Below are 17,620 nucleotides of genomic sequence, written 5' to 3' on the forward strand. Positions count from 1 at the left end.
ATCACTGAAAAAGTTCTTTTGGCATATGTCTGAGATTTTGCTGCCTGAGGATTCCTCTAGTGTTTTTATGGTTTCCCGTCTTATATTTAAGTCCTGTATCCATTTTGAGTTTATTTTTGTGTATGGTGTAAGTTGGTGATCTAGTTTCATTTTTTTGCATGTATCTGTCCAATTTTCCCAACACCATTTATTGAAGAGACTGTCTTGACTCCATTGTATGCTCATGCCTCCTTTGTCAAATATTAATTGCGCATATTGGTTTGGGTCGATATCTGGATTCTCTATTCTATTCCATTGATCTATATGTCTGTTCTTGTGCCAGTACCAGGCTGTTTTGAGGACAGTGGCTTTGTAATACAGCTTGAAATCTGGTATTGATATCCCTCCTACTTTATTCTTCTTTCTCAGGATTGCTGTGGCTATTCGGGGTCTTTTTTTATTCCAGATGAATTTTTGGAGAGTTCTTTCTAAGTCTGTGAAATATGCTGTTGGTATTTTAATGGGGAGTGCATTGAATCTATAGATTGCTTTGGGTAGTATGGACATTTTGATGATGTTGATTCTACCAATCCATGAACATGGTATTTTCTTCCATCTGTTTACATCTTCCTCTATCTCTTTTTTCAGTGTCCTGTAGTTTTCTGCATATAGGTCTTTTACCTCCGTGGTTAGGTTTATTCCTAAGTATCTTAATTTTTTTGGTGCGATGGAAAATGGGATTGCTTTTTTAGTCTCTCTTTCTGTAAGTTCACTGTTGGTGTATAGAAATGCCATAGATTTCTTGGCGTTAATTTTGTATCCTGCTACCTTGCCGAATTCATTTATTAAGTCTGTTAGTTTTTTGATAGAGTCTTTCGGGTTTTTTATGTACAATATCATGTCATCTGCAAATAAGGACAGCTTTACTTCTTCTTTTCCAATTTGGATGCCTTTTATTTCTTCTTCTTGTCTAATTGCAATGGCTAATACTTCCAGTACTATGTCAAACAGGAGTGGTGAGAGTGGGCATCCGTGTCTTGTTCCTGTTCTTAGGGGAAATGGTTTTAGTTTTTGCCCATTGAGTATGATGTTAGCTGTGGGTTTATCATATATAGCTTTTATTATGTTGAGGTATGATCCTTCTATTCCCACCTTGTTGAGAGTTTTTATCAAGAAAGGGTGTTGGATTTTGTCAAATGCTTTTTCTGCATCAATTGATATGACTATGTGATTTTTATCTTTCAATTTGTTTATGTGATGTATCACATTTATTGATTTTCGGATATTGAACCATCCTTGCATTCCTGGGATAAACCCTACTTGGTCATGGTGTATGATCTTTCTGATGTACTGCTGGATCCGATTTGCTAGAATTTTGTTGAGGATTTTGGCATCTACATTCATGAGGGATATTGGCCTGTAATTCTCTTTCATTGTGTGGTCTTTATCTGGTTTTGGTATTAGGGTGATGCTGGCTTCATAGAAGGAGCTTGGAAGTGTTCCTTCCTCTTGAATTTTTTGGAATAGTCTGAGGAGGATAGGTTTTAGTTCTTCCTTGAATGTTTGGTAAAACTCTCCTGTGAAGCCGTCTGGCCCCGGGCTTTTGTTTGCCGGAAGCTCTTTGATGGCTGCTTCAATTTCTTCCATAGTTACTGGCATATTGAGCTGTTTAGATTCTTCCTGATTGAGTTTTGGAAGGTTATATTTTTCTAGGAATATGTCCATTTCCTCCAGGTTGTCCAGTCTGTTGGAATAGAGTTGTTCGTAGTATTTTTTAACAATCCTTTGTATTTCGGCGGGATCTGTTGTTATTTCACCTCTTTCATTTCTGATTTTGTTTATTTGGGTCCTCTCTCTTTGCTTCTTGGTGAGCCTGGCTAGAGGTTCATCAATCTTGTTTATCCTTTCAAAGAACCAGCTCTTGGTTTTGTTTATCTTTTGTATTGTTTCTTTGGTCTCTATGTCGTTTATCTGTGCTCTGATCTTTATTATTTCCTTCCTTCTGCTTACACTGGGCTTTTCTTGTTGCTCTTTTTCTAACTCTTTGAGTTGTTGGGTTAGGTAATTTATTACCCCTGTTTCTTGTTTTTTGCAGTAGGCTTGTAGAGCTATGAACTTCCCTCTCAAGACTGCTTTCACTGTGTTCCATAGATTTTGGATTGTAGTGTTTTCATTGTCATTTGTTGCCATGATGTTTTTTATTTCTTCTTTGATCTCTCTGGTAACCCAGTCATGGTTTAATAGCATGCTGTTTAGTCTCCATGTGTTTGATTTCTTTGGGTTGTTTTTATTGTAGTTGATTTCCAGTTTTATGCCACTGTGGTCTGAGAAGATGCTTGATATGATTTCTATCTTCTTGAATTTGAAGAGACTTTGCCTATGTCCCGACATATGGTCTATCTTTGAAAATGACCCATGTGCACTTGAGAAGAATGTATATTCTATGGCTTTGGGGTGAAATGTTCTGAAGATGTCAATTAATTCCATCTGGTCTAGTGAGTCATTTAGGATTGATGTTTCTTTGCTGATTTTTTGTTTAGAGGATTTGTCCAATGGTGATAGTGGGGTATTAAAGTCTCCTACTATGATTGTATTGCTGTCAATCTCTCCCTTGATATCCTCCAGGAGTTTTTTTATGTATTTGGGTGCTCCTGTATTGGGTGCATATATGTTTACCAGAGTTATTTCTTCTTGTTGGATTGCTCCCTTTAGTATTATGAAGTGGCCTTCCTTATCTCTTGTTATGTCCTTCACTTTGAGATCTAATTTGTCAGATATAAGTATTGCTACCCCAGCTTTTTTTTCAGTTCCATTTGCCTGGAAAACCTTTTTCCATCCCTTCACCCTCAGTCTGTGTGCGTCTTTTTTTCTGAGGTGGGTTTCTTGTAGACAGCAGATATATGGGTCATGTTTTCTTATCCAATCCATTACCCTATGTCTTTTGATTGGGGCATTTAATCCATTTACATTTAAAGTTATTATTGATAGGTACTTATTTGTCGCCATTCCTATTCTTTACACCTGTGTTCCTTCTTCGCTTCCTATTTCTTTTTTTTTTTTTTTTTACAGCAGACCCTTTAGCATTTCTTGCATTGCTGGTTTGGTGGTAATAAATTCCCTTAGTCCTTTTTTGTCTGTGAAGCTCCTGATTTCACCTTCAATTTTGATTGACAGCCTTGCTGGGTACAGTATTCTTGGATTCAGACCCTTCCTTTGCATGACTTTGTATATTTCATTCCATTCCCTTCTGGCCTGATGAGTTTCTGTTGAGAAATCAGTTGCTAGTCTGATGGGGGTTCCTTTGTATGTAACTTTCTGTCTCTCTCTGGCCGCTTTTAAGATTCTTACTTTGTCGTTGGTGTTTGCCAATTTAATTATAATGTGCCTTGGCGTCGGTCTTTTGGGGTTCATTTTGCTTGGGACTCTGTGAGCTTCTTGGATTTGTGTGGGTTTTTTCTTCTCTATATCAGGGAAATTTTCTGTCATTATTTCTTCAAATAGGTTTTCTATTCCTTGCTCAGCTTCCTTTCCTTCTGGAACCCCTATTATGCGGATGTTGTTTTGTTTCGTGTTGTCCCAAATTTCCCTTAGGCTCTCCTCCTGCCTTTTAATTTTTTTTTCTAGAAGTTGCTCTACTTGGGTATTTTTTCCCATCTTGTCTTCTAGCTCACTGATGCGGTCCTCTGCTTCTTCTAGTCTACTCTTGATGCTTTCTATTGAGTTCTTTACAGCAGCGATGTCATTTTTCATTTCTTCTTGGTTCTTCTTCATTTCCTCTTGGTTCTTGCTCATATTGTCGAATTTGTCTTCCATTCTTTTCAGCCACCTTATGACCATTTCTCTGAATTCTTTTTCTGGAAGGTTGCTTGCTTCCATTTCATTTACTTCCTTTTCTGGTGATGCCTGCTTTTCTTTCATATGCGGGCTGTGTCTTTGTCTCCCCATGGTCTCTCTTCTCTGGGTGTCTGGTTATGTAGTTCTCTCTCTCCTGCGTCGATTTAAAGGCACAAAATACAGCACTACCAGGTACAACACACAAGGCACTGAACAGAAATGTATTCACGATATTAACAACCTCCAATAAAGGTGACCACCAGAGAAAGACAAATCAGGGGATAGTAGAGAAAGAAGAAGAGGAAAAAGAAAGAAAGAAGAAGAAGAAAAAAAAAGGGGGTGTCAAAATGAAATTGGGAAAAGGGTAAAAAAGAAGAAAAAAAAGTAAGAGAGACAAGAAAGAGACTAAGAGAGAAAGGGAAACAGACTATATATATTGGGGATAAAACTCCAATAGAACAATCACTTATCCCAGCAAATGCCAGTAACAAGTACCTGGGGATTAATACAAACTACAACACCAATTAATATTGAGTGAGGCAAGGGAAAACAGAAGCACTAAACAAACAAAAAAATAAACAAAAGAAGAATAAGCAAAACAATCTCACAAAAAAGCATAAAAATTCGATATAATCTACATTCAAACGAACAACAACAAAAGGACAGAGAGAAGAACAATTTTTTGGATAGTTAAGACAGCGAAGAGAGAGGTGTGTATGGACTTGGAGCAGGGGATTGGAGATTAGATATATAAGTAGGGTGAAATTTTAAAAGGGGGTAAACAGAAAAAATAGGGAAAATCTAAAGCAGGAAAGGGGTAAGATAAACAGGACACTGAAAAGGGAAAAGTGAGGAAGAGAGTGATGGCATAAAGGTAGATTTGAGATAGAGTAAAATGATGCTAAAGGAAAGATAAAAATAGAATGTAGAACATTAATCCCAAAACAAAATGAAGAGAAAATAAAATGACACTTAAAAAAAAAAAAGATAAAATAGCAGTAGTAATAATACGGATTGAAAATAAAAATGTAATAATTAAAAAGGTAAAATCAAGTGAGGAAAAAAATTAGTTTCTTGAGTAAAAGATGCAAAAAATGAAAATAAAAAAATAAAAAATAAAAATAAAATGTGGAGTAGTGAAGGTCATTCACTTCCCCTGTTGTTCTGTTTGGCACGCCTGTTTCTCAGTCCGGACAGTATTGCAGTTCCCTGCTTCCACTGCTCTTCAGTGATGTAAGCCAGTCCTGATTTTAAGCAGGCGGTGTGTCTTAATTCGTATTCCTTTATTTTTGATTACACAAGAGTCAATTTGTGATTCAGCCCCTGGGTGGCAGTGTTTCTGGATTGACTTCTGGGTTTATCTATGGCCTCTCTAGGGAGTGTTAGAGCCTTCTTTCCCTGTGGCACTCACTACCGGTTTGTGGGAGTGGTCTGCCTCAGAGCTGGCTCTCCGATGGTCACTCCCCGCTTCGATCCCCAGGTTCCAGAAAAACAACTTTCCCCTGCAGTCTCCCAGGGTGTCCCCAACTGGGTGAACCTATGAATTGGGCTTAGTAATCAGAAGCAAGAATTTCAAGAGGAAAAAGCCCAAGTGTGCGCACTCCGTGGCTGAGCGTAAGTCTAGCACATCCCTGAAATTCTTAGGGTGTCCCTGCACTTCAGATCAAAATGGGTTGCTTTTTAGAGAGCCCTTCTGTTAGCAGCTCTGAGGACCCCCTTCCACATTCACAGATCACGCCAGCCCCAGCAGCCACCGATTTTTCTAGGCACAGACTTCCCTGGTCCTCCAGCTCCCGCAAAACGCGCGTTCCTCTCTAGCGCTGGGACCAGAGACCTCACCTTATCTCAGGCGAAATCTGACCTTTCCGTGGTGGAGTGTAGAGCTCCTCTGAACCCGTGTGTTTGCGCCAATTGGGGAGCGTTGTTCTGGGGCTCGCAGCTGTTCCGTGGGTGCCGCAGTTGTGGATTCTCAGGCTTCGGATAAGCTCCACTTTCCGGTTCCAGATGGCGGCGACTCCGCGTCCAAGCCCGCAGCTCCGGGAGGGGACCCAGCCGCAGTGGGAGCTGCCAGGTCAGGGGAACCCCGTCTAGCAGTCTCCCACCTTCTTCTGGAGTTCAGCTGTCCCCAAACTTGCCAACAAACACTCCTAGTGCGACCCTCAGCTGTTCTTTCTTTCTGCTCCGGGACAAGACTCGGAACACGTCTGTCTATTCCGCCGCCATTTTTCTCTCTAGTCTTTTTTTATTTAATAATCTTTAAAAATATATTAATGAAGCAATGTATCATAAAATAATCCTGGATTATATTACTCTTCTCTGGTACTCCCAGGGAAAAATATATATATATAAACTATGAAGAAACCTCTGGCTCAAAAAAGGGGAAGTTTTGTTTGTTTGTTTTTATCTATGTGTATTTATTCATTTAGCAATTTTTTTTGAGTGCCCACATGTGTGAGGCACTACTCAGGACATTTACATTCAGGATTCTTACCCTTGAAGAGCTCATCCAAAGTGAGGGGAAGATAGTTAATAGACATACTAAGTAAACTATATCCAATGTTTAAAAATGTTAAGTACTAAGGGAAAAGAAAGAGAGCAAATTTGGGGGATTAGGAGTGGGGAGCATGGGGTTTGCAGTTTTAAATAGGGTGATAAGAGTAGGTGGTAAGCAAAGACATGAAGTGAGGGAGTTAGCCAGATGATATCAAGGTGAGGAACTTCCAACCAAGGGAAGTGAGAGTGTAAAGGCCTGAAGGCAGGAGTCAAAAAACAGTAAGGAATTAAGGAGGCCAGTGTGACCAGAGTGATGGAAGGAAAGATCAATAGGAGAGGAGGTAGTGTAATTCTGTGGACCATTGTAAAGCATTTAGTTTTGACTCCAAGTGAAATGAGATATAAGGGAAGATGCAATGCCCACTCTGCACAATCAGCAGCAGTGATTTAGGTTCCCAACCACATTCTCACTCACAGGACACAATAGGCAGAAACCTGGTACCAGCTGTATTGAGCTTTGTAGAAAGATACATACAGAAAGTACAGCATGCCACATGACAGCTTCAAATAGGTCTTTATTGGCAGTTCTTACAAAAGTTTGGGGCTGCTTAGGGGGTACACTCAGTTGTATCAGATGAGGCCATATGGATGGATGTGAGCTACACCAGCTAGAGAGGCCTCAAATCTAGCAGGAACTATATAAAAAATGACTATATGCAAATTGTCCCCTGGACTGGGAGTTCGACTGGGAGTTTGACCAGGGTTGGGCTGGCCAGCCAACTACCCGCGGCCCCTCCTCCCAGCTGGCCCCACCCCCAATCAGCTCCACCACCCCGATCAGGGGTGAAGTCATCCAGCCAATCTTCCGTGTTCCCTCCCCCTGGCCAGCCCAGCCTGATCGGCCCCAATTGGGGTGGGCTGGCCAGACCCCACTTATGCACAAATTCATGCACTGGGCCTCTAGTGATTATAAAGCCCAAAGAGTGTACCTCCTACTGTAGGCACACGTTTAGGTTAGGAGAGACATCACACGTAGGAGCTGAGGCCTGTTTCTCAGCATGTCTTTACTTCTTGCTGTGTGTGCCTGCAGGGTCTCTGAGTTTACTCAAAGTCAGCCTAGTCCACAGGTAGTTTCCAGTGAGTGGTTATTGTTACAATGTTGAACACAGCTGTCCTTATTTTTCTTAACCTGGTATCTCTAATAATAATAATAGGGTAATATGCTAATTAGACTGGACGTCTTCCGGACGTCCTTCTTGACGAAGCCTGGGCCGGAGGGAAGTCAGCCCCGGTTCCGGGTGCCGGAGGGAAACTGGTGCCGGCAGCGGGGGGCAGGGCGCGGGGGGGGGGGGGGCTGGGGGGATGAGGAAGGCCTACTCTTGCACAAATTTTCGTGCATTGGGCCTTTAGTGTTTTCATAATTGATGATACCATGAGGTTATGTTCCCATGGAGAAAGAGTTCTGACCTGCAGTCAATCCTTTCTCCTCTGGGAATTTCTACAGGGTTTTGAGGAGAAAAGTAACAGTTGGCATTTTATAAGGATTAATCTAGTTGCTATGTTGACAGTAGATTTTAGGATCAGAATAAAAGAAGGGAAACCAGGGAGGCTATTAAAGTAATACAAGCAAGAGATGATGGTGGCTTGAAATTGAAATGGTAGTGAGAAGGGATAGATGCTAAGTATATTTTGAAAGTAGAACCAAAAGGTTTTGCTATATATTGATAGAGTGGTTTAAAAGAAATATCAGTCAAGGATGATTCATTTGGATGGAGCAACTAGAAGCATGGAATTGCCATCCAATGAAATAGGGAGGTCTTCAAGTGCAGTGAATTTAGGGTCTGAAATTAAGAGTTCAGTTTGGACATGTAGGATATCCATTTGGAGACAGAGCAGCTAAGTGTCTATACATGTGGGATTTTAGAGAGGTTTAGAGATACTGATTATTATATTAAATACAGGTTGAATTTAGAGAGATAAATTTGAAAGTCTGACACATGTTAGAAAGCAATTAGACTAGATTGGATGAAGTCACTATAGCAGTGAGTATGAATAGAGAAAAGGAATTGGAACTGAGCCTTTGAGATGTCTGTGTGTGTGTGGCATCAATTTATTTGTTTTATTCTGCTTGTTTGACTTTACTGCCTCTCTGGGAAAGATATCATATGAAACTTAAGATTATTTTCTTTCAAATTTTGAAAGTTTTTTTGTTGTTATTTTTTTCTTCTTAATGAGGCTACAGCTGATGCAAATGTTATATATTTAACGATTTGAGCCTAAAAGTGTTTTTCAGTTTAAGTAAGAGAGTGTTATTTGATTTTTTTCTTCCTTTTTTAGGGATGATTTGGTCAGACATTAAAAGACTCTGGTATGAAGGGTTGGAAGACTTTTTAGAAGAATCTCGTAATCAACTCAGTTTTGTCATGAATTCCCTTTATTTGGCAACCTTTGCCCTGAAAGTGGTTGCTCACAACAAGGTGACTATTAAATATGTCAATTGGAGACACAAGTGAAATTTATTTAGGAGAAACCTGAGATATTTAGCTACCTAAGTCAGAATTCCATTGGCTCAAATCTGTATCTGATGTGTTTTCATTTTAAAGCTATCCTTGTGCAAAGGAATAGTACACATTGCTTCCTTCCTCTCCAATAGTTTAAACGATGTTAATTACCTATGAATGTTGGTTATCTATTAAATGCCAGGCACCATGGTTTAATACTTGCTTTATACTTACCTCATTTTATCCTCACAGGGACTCTATGAAACTCTTTGTCCTTATGCCCTTTTTTCAAATAAGGAAAATGAAGCTCAGAAGTATTAATAAACTTACCCAAGTCCACACAGTAAGAAACCAAGCAAGACTGGATTTAAATCCAGTTCTGTCTAGGCATTTTCTTTCTACCAAATGATGATTCCTTATATCTGAGCTAGGTTTATGTACCACATTAACCTGTATATACTTAAAATGAAAACACAAAGTTACTTAAATTAATTAGCATTAGTTATCTTTATATCTGCCAGGGGGGAAAAAAAGCTTATCTGAATGGAATTAATTGTTTTACACATTCCAGTGTTAACTGTCTTTGTTTAAAGAGTTTAGAATTCTGAGGTGTCACATAAAAGGAACTAAATGATACAGTATTTTCTGTGTTGTTTTTTTTTAATGTGTGAGGTCTTTTTGTTGTTCGTTTTACTAATTATAGACTAGAAAAAGTGAACTGGTTATTTAACATCATTTTACTTTATTAAAAACTCTATTTTTTAAGTAATTATTAGTAGTAACATGTTAGATATGGTCAGTGACCAGAATTGTGAAATTACTAAGAAATAAAAATTGGTTATACATAGATATACAGTTCAGTAAAGAGTTGAAGGTCACTGTTTTATTATACTGGTCTCTTTAGCTCTAGAAGTGGGATGCCCAAATCATATATTAATCAAGCATTTTAAACATTTTGAAAATGAAAAGGGATGGATGCTATTAATAATTATGCCAGGAAAACTGGTACATAATCTGATTATCCCCATTGGTTGGAGCATGTGGCCACACTATGTCTAGGTAACAAAGCACTCCTTGGCATTTAGAAGGGAGAAGAACTTCTATGATTCATTCTAGACTCCTGAGTCAAGGGACAAGGTTAATTTAATAGGATAGCTAATAATTTGACATGTAAACATACTTAAAATTTGTGTTGTGGAATTTAAGAAAAACTAGCAAACATTTATTCATAAAAAGTTTAATAACAGTTTTTAAAAACTTTAATTTCTTAAAACCTAACAATTTCTGAGAAAACCTTATATAGAATAGTGATATTGCTTCATCTGTATAGAAATATTTTATTGTTAAGCCAATGTTATTTCTATTAAAAGAAGAGAAATTTATAAAACATAAATAGTGACCTCCAACAAGGAAACATAATTAAAACTTTTTTTTTCAATAATTGGAATTAGTTTTTATTTTCCTAAATTGAGAGAGCTATTTACCTTTGGCTTATTCCTTAGTTTCATGACTTTGCTGATCGGAAAGACTGGGATGCATTTCATCCTACATTGGTGGCCGAAGGGCTGTTTGCATTTGCAAATGTTCTGAGTTATCTTCGGCTCTTTTTCATGTATACAACAAGCTCTATCTTGGGTCCATTACAGGTAAGTAATTAAAATTTATATATATATATATATAATTTTTTTATTGTCTAAAGTTTTACATATGTCTGCTTTTTCCCTAATTGACCCCCTCACCCCTAGCCATTTCCACCCTGGGCAAGCCCCCACCGCCCCAGTGTCTGTGTCCATTGGTTATGCTAATATGCATGCATACAAGTCCTTTGGTTGCTCTCTAATCCCCCCTCCTCTGCCATTTGTCTCTGGATCTATTCTTGTTCATCAAATTATGTTGTTTATTATATTCCATAAATGAGTGAGATCATGTAATATTTATATTTCTCAGACTGGCTTATTTTGCTTAGCATAATGCTCTCCAGTTCTATCCATGCTGTTGCAAATGGTGAAAGTTCCTTCTTTTATATCGCGGAGTAGTATTCCATTGTGAAGATGTACCACAGTTTTTTAATCCACTCATCTGCTGATGGGCACTTAGGTTGTTTCCAAATCTTAGCTTTTGTAAATTGTGCTGCTATGAACATAGGGGTGCATATGTCCTTTCTGATTGGTGTTTTTGGTTTCTTGGGATATAGTCCTAGAAGTGGGATTACTGGGTCAAATGGGAGTTCCATTTTTAACTTGTTTTAAAAATATATATTTTATTGATTTTTTACAGAGAGGAAGGGAGAAGGAGAGGGAGAGGGATAGAAAGTTAGAAACATCTATCAGTTGCCTCCTGCATACTCCCTACTGGGGATGTGCCTGCAACCAAGGTACATGCACTTGACCAGAATTGAACCTGGGACCCTTCAGTCCACAGGCCAACAACACTCTATCCACTGAGCTAAACCAGTTAGGGCCCATTTTTAAGTTTCTGAGGGAACTTCATACTGTCTTCCACAGTGGCTGCACCAGTCTGCATTCCCACCAGCAGTGCATGAGGGTTCCTTTTTCTCCGCATTTTCGCCAGCACTTGTCGTTTGTTGATTTGTTGATGATTAAAATTTCTTAAAGAATACTTGTTAGATGTCATTATTATTAACATCTTTCTACTTGTCCACTGGAACATTGTTCTCCTAATAATGTTAAAGCTAACCTTTGCTTTTGAAAATAACAGTTGAAAAGACAGTTTGTTCATCTACTTTGCTTCTGGTTGAATGATAATCCTTAGCTTTCAGGTATTCAGACTTTACTAAATTGTGGTCCATTGTTCCTCTCTCCCCAGTCCATAGACATAGATGTCTTTTAAATAGAGTTATTCTTCAGACATTAGTGGCATATAAAAATCTGCTTCTTAAAATGAATCTCACATTTAAAATTTTTATTTAAATATATTTTTATTGATTTTAGAGAGTAAAGAAGAGGGAGAGATAGAAACATCAATGATGAGAGAGAATCACTTACCAGCTGTCTCCTGCACACCCCATACTGGGGAGGAGCCCACAACCTAGGCATGTGCCCTGACTGGGAATCGAACCATGACCTGGTTCATAAGTCAATGCTCAACTACTGAACCATGCCAGCCAGGCTCATATTTAAAGTTTTAAGTGATAAATATAAGGGAGGTGTTGTATAAACAGAATTTGTACTACAGGATTTTGAAAATATGTAAGCTAAATCTTAAAAATACTCTTTAATTGCGTTTAATAAATATTAAATGCAATAAGTTGGAAAATAGCATAAAACCTAACAATTTTTTGAGAAAATCTCATATAGAATAGTGATATTGCCTCACCTAATTATTTTAGACTTAAAAAATTTAATATTTCATGTAGTCCAATTTTACATGTTATAGTATTTTATAGTTAAAGAAATTGTGCTTTTGAGATGGACTGAATCCTAAGTGTCTTTACACTAAAGAATGGACTCATAATTGGTTGGATTTACCCACAGATTTTAGTAGCTGACTATTTTTAGAAGGTGGGATCAATTCTGCTAGGTAATTGGCTCTACGTATACTCTAAGTTATAAGCCTGAAAATCTGAGCAATGTTTATTTTCCCTTGAGAAATCAAAAGTTACTAACAATTTAGATTCTCTTTTGTATTTTTACAGGAGATATCTATATATATAAAAAGAGCCAGGGTCATAACATCCACAACAACTGGAGGCTCGACCGATCAACAGGCTGCGTGCTCAGCAGGCAAGCAGGCTGAACTGCTGACCTCTTGGAGAGAGAGAGAGGTGGGGCTGATCAGGAGCGGCAGCCAAACCTCTTTCTCTCTTCCAGATGTCAGCAGTTCAGCTGCTCACCAGCAGCCTGGGGCGGCTGCTGATCAGCCCCGCCTCTATGATCAGGCCCAGAGATAGGCCTGGAGATGCTGACTGACATAGAAATCAACCAATTAGAACCAAATCTGAGTGAATTGTGAGGAGCCAATGGCTGCCTAGGAGGTGGAGCTTTTGATGCTGACTGGCATAGAAACCGACCAATCAGAACCAAATCTGGGTGAACTGCGAAAGCAGAACCTAAGGTTGGGGCTGAGGAGGGGTTTTAAGGGAAACAGCTGTTTGGTGTAAGGTGTAAGAAAGCGGTTCAATTTTTTAATGACCGGTTTGGCAGTATAGTGCATATGGCTGGCTATCAGTCCAGATATAGGGATTATGTGTTTTTATCTGCCAAGAGCATCTCCTCCTGCTGAAACTGGCTGCCCCCCATTTAAGCAATCCTATCCTATATAATCTATCTATACTAATAAAAGGGTAATATGCTAATTAGACCAGGTTGACTGGCCATCTTCCAGACATCCACCTTCCTTCTGGACAAAGCCATGGTGATGGGGGCCGAGGCAGAGGCAGTTAGGGGCGATCAGGCCGGCAGGGGGGCAAGGTAGGGGTGATCAGGCTGGCAGACAGAGGGGTTAGGGGTGATCAGGCAGGCAGGCAGGCAAGTGGTTAGGAGCCAGTCGTCCCAGATTGTGAGAGGGTTTAAACCAGCAGTCGGACATCCCCCGAGGGATCCCAGATTGGAGAGGGTGCAGGCTGGGCTGAGGAACACCCCCTCCATGCACTAATATCATGCACCAGGCCTCTTGTTTTAAATAAAAGGCATAATTACCTTCTCCAAAGATATGAATATAAAATATGGAGGGGAAACCTGAATTGATTTGGTTTGTGCTATCATCCTGCAACAGTGTTTCCTGAAGTGTAGTTATAGGCCCCTCTCACAGATACCAGAGAAGTGTTAATTGGATAGCCCCCTGAGTCAGAGGGAGAGGGCTGTCCCACTCGATTCTTGTCATGCTCATAGGAGTGAATTCAAACGAGTGAATCCAGATAATAATTGTGTTGTGTTAATGTGAATTTATTAAAAAATTAAAACTTGCACATTTATTAAGCAAGGCAAGCAAATCTCTACATCTGGCTTATGAAGTGCAGATGGGCTCACAGCTGATCTGAAGAACAAGTCAGGTGGGAGGTTTCTGCCTTATATACCTTCTTGTCTATAAATTTTTTAAAAAATTCCTCTGCTAGATATCCTAATACAGATGAACTCTGAAGGTCTCCCCTTTTCTTTGTTCTGGCTTTTCCACAATATATGAGAAGCACTTGGCAATTAAATCCCTAGACATCTGGCTTTTCTGTTTAAACAGTGGGATGAGATAAGAATGCACTCCTCCCTGCTGTTTTAACAGATCTAGGATGATTTGCACTAAGTAGTGTCTGGTTAAGGAGAGGTTGAATTACGATTCTTTGTCCTCTTTTCCCCTTTCCTTCCACCTCCTCTCCTGCATTCTTTTGTGAGAAGTTTTAACCCTTTGTTCTGATGATAAGGTCCTGGTACAAGAAGCCTGCAAAGCTTTTTGGATTTGTTTAATTTTCCTGAATCAGTTTCCCTATTCCACTTGTTCCAGAATTGTAATAGCTTTCCATTGTTCTATAACAGTGTGACACCTTAAACAAGTCCTAACTGAAATAACTTTGGGACACACTGCATTTTATTAATCTTTTGGGAATTCACAGTTCACATCACATTAAAGCCTGTGAGAAAGTACAGAAACTTATTTAACATTATTCAAACTATTATTACTTAAATTTGTTTAATGCCATACCCATCTTTCATGAAATGTGTTCAAGTCTGTTTTCCACCAAAACATAGTATGTGAAACACTGATTTAGACCATCTCTTATTTTGATTTAATAATACCTTTTATGAATGTTTTAATCAAGAGTCAACAGTGCTTTTACATGTACATTGATTTTTTTAAGCTAAAAACTAATGGTATCACTAAGTTTGCATACTAGAAATTTCATTATAAACTTCTACAGAGAATTGAAAAGAGAAAGTATATTATTACTTTTTACTGAATTAGCTATTTGTATTTCTTAAAACTGTTGACTCAGGTTTTCCTGACTTAGTCTCTTCCCAAAAGAACTATAGATGTATATACAAAAACTGCATTTGTCATTTCAGTTGTTGTGTGTGCTTTTATCTTCCAGCAAAATAATTTATGGGATTTTGAATGCCATAGAACTTAGCAATAATTTAAGTCAGGCCAACAAATATTTACTGTCTTTCTGTTTTTAAAAAATGTCTACAGGTCATAATATATGCTTAAATATTATTATCTAGTTCAGCAAATGATTTTTTAAAAATTATATTTATTAAGGTATAATTTGTATAGAATAAAGTGTACCTATCTTAACTGTATAGTTTGATAACTTTTGCAAATGTATAAACTTGTTTAATCACCACCATAATCAAGATATAGAACATCTTCATTCCTCCAAAAAGTTTCTTGATGCCCTTTTCCATTTAGTATTTCCCACACCCTTGTCCCAGGCAACCATAGATTATATGCGTGTGATTGTCTAGTATAGATTTCAGAACTGAAGGATGTGTAAGTACAAGTAGAATTAATATGGTTTTACTGTTAGGGTCCCTGAAGGAGGAACACATGAAGCCAAAGTAGTAAGGGATTATAAATTTATTAGGTCATCTGGATACCAGATGGGCTGAGTCCTCAAATGGCACCAACACCCAAAAATGGGGAGTCAGAGGTTTTTAAAGGACTCTAGGCGGGCTTTTTCTGGGTGTAGAATTCTCTTTGCAGGTCCAGATCCTGGGAAAGTCCAGAGGAGAGAGATAATGGTCTTAGCAAATGAAATGTGATCTAAGCAAGTGGAATGTCCATTGTGAAGTGGCCTAAAGGTTAATTTCCCAGGGGAGGGAGTATCGATTCAATTATTTGATTAGATCTAATATTCCAGCCTTTTTGTTTTATGGAATAGGGACGAAGGTCATATCTTCCATAGTTACTTCCTGCTGAGAGGGGGTGTCGAGATCACAGGGGCATGGATTTGATTGTTGTTAGCTGGAACACAGTATAGATGGCTTATGGTTGGAACGAGAGGTTGTAGCAGCCTGATTTCTCTGAGAGACTGGTTGGTGAAGGCTCGAAAGTGGTCCTGTTGAGTGATTTGGAAGGTAAAAGCTGGTCCTGAGGCTGCCACAGCATAATTTGTCTGGTTTTGCTGCTTTTCTGGGCCTAAAGCTGAAATACAACTGAGGCCTAGATGTTATCTTTAGGGAGGAAAAGATCAGGGGTCTAAGTTGCCTGACTAGTTACATGAAAGGGGAGGATAGGTTACCCTGGGGGTGAGGTTCTTGTTTTCCCAGTTTTGACCCTTGCTAGGCATCCAGAGTTTTCTTATAATTCCTGAGACAGGATTTCAAGATATGATAGAGCAGTGGTTAAGCCCCATATGCCAGTTCCAACCCCTGATGTGATGCTGAGGGTTATGAGGAGAGGGATTATCTGGACTTCCCCTTTGTGTCAGATATAATGAGTTACGGGGACATGTAAAGACTGATTATTGGGGGCCACATCTACATTGGGTGATATAGGTAGACAAGAGTACAGGTTCCTGTCCAGTTGGTAGGCAGATGTATGTGTTTTCCCCACAGAGGAAGAAAAATCCTTGATCATGGCAATAAGCTGAAAGGTGTAGGGAGAAGAGGTGGGCTAAAGGTTATGAGGTTCCTTTTCCCAGTTCTGTGATCGAAACCGAGATGGTAGTTGCCATGGTGCTACCATTAAGGGGTGACAGATAAGTGATTGAGATTCTATTGCAGTGAAAGTGGGTGGAATGCTAGTATGGGTTGTTATCCAAGGGAAAAGTGAAAGGGAAGGAAAGGAGCAGTTGAAGCCTAGGGCCCGGATGGTTGGCTAAGAAGTAAAAGGGACTGGCTATAGGAAATAACCATTGGCTTCTGGGGAGACTTGGTAGTCAATCTGTTGGGACCAATGACCATTTGGTAGTTCTAGGTTGATTGTAATGTTGCAAGCTGATGATTGGAGATGGCCTATTGTTATATTGTCCTGTGACTCAGTGTTCTTTGCAGTGTATGACTTTTAAGAAGGCTAGAAATGGGAAGAGAAGTTCCTAAATACCAAGCAGAAAGACCTTTTGAGGTTTTCAGTGATAGTGTCAAGGACTGTGAATGAGTGGTGGAAATAAAGTCTAGGCTTCAACTTAAAGACATAAGCAACAGGAGCGAGTTTGGATGGGGTTGCTTTACTAAGAGAGAAGGGATCCCTTAGGATGTCAGGGGTGATCAGATCTTGACTCACTGGACAAACTTTCCTACAGTTTTCACAAGCCTTTTATCCATTCACAAATAACCAGCCAAAAAGTAAACAACCAACATTTACATTTATGAACGCACTTTAAACACACCCTTACTTTCAAGAAAATATACCTTCAACGAAGTACAAGGGACCTTCTGTAGGCAGATTTAAAACTTGTCTATCAATCAATGTTTTAGTATTTTATGTTATTTTAAAATAATTAAATGTTTATCATTTAACCCAGCAATGTTCCAAAGCCTTTAAGTTATCAAAGACTTTGGAAAATTATGTATAGGCATATGAGGCTGGAGAAAAGGCTGGGGGTCAGGGGGAGCAGGCTCAGCAGCTTGTTCCCAGGCCTCTAGCCTCTTGGATTTAAAACTGTCACATTTTTCCTTAGAGATAATACCCTAAGGTTTGGGTGATGAGTTCAGCTTCTGATTGGAGTAAGACTGTTAAATAGCCTTTGCAGTTTTGCAGTAAAGAAAGTTGTTCTTTGGAAAGGGTGAGGTACAAAACTGCTGAGATGAGAGCAGTTTTCAGAGCATTAAAGGGATGAAAATGCTGGCATTGGAATCTAAAGGCTCAGTGAGGGGTCCCTTTGATACATCATAGAGGGGCTTTTCCAGAAGACTAAAATT

At 39.1% G+C, this 17,620-nt stretch overlaps 1 protein-coding gene across 7 annotated transcripts in view; it reads left to right on the forward strand.

Moving 5' to 3' along the window:
* Nucleotides 1-17,620, forward strand: part of TRPC1 (transient receptor potential cation channel subfamily C member 1) — a 189,679-nt gene that overhangs the window by 137,846 nt on the left and 34,213 nt on the right. For all 7 annotated transcript variants that reach the window (XM_080657191.1, XM_080657192.1, XM_080657193.1 and 4 more), the window contains 2 exons: nucleotides 8,644-8,783; nucleotides 10,310-10,453. In XM_080657191.1, coding sequence (XP_080513317.1) covers nucleotides 8,644-8,783; nucleotides 10,310-10,453 — 284 coding nt within the window. The remainder of the gene's footprint in view (nucleotides 1-8,643; nucleotides 8,784-10,309; nucleotides 10,454-17,620) is intronic.

The sequence above is a fragment of the Plecotus auritus genome, assembly GCF_963455305.1.
Source record: "Plecotus auritus genome assembly, chromosome: 2".
In the NCBI taxonomy this organism is placed as follows: domain Eukaryota; kingdom Metazoa; phylum Chordata; class Mammalia; order Chiroptera; family Vespertilionidae; genus Plecotus; species Plecotus auritus.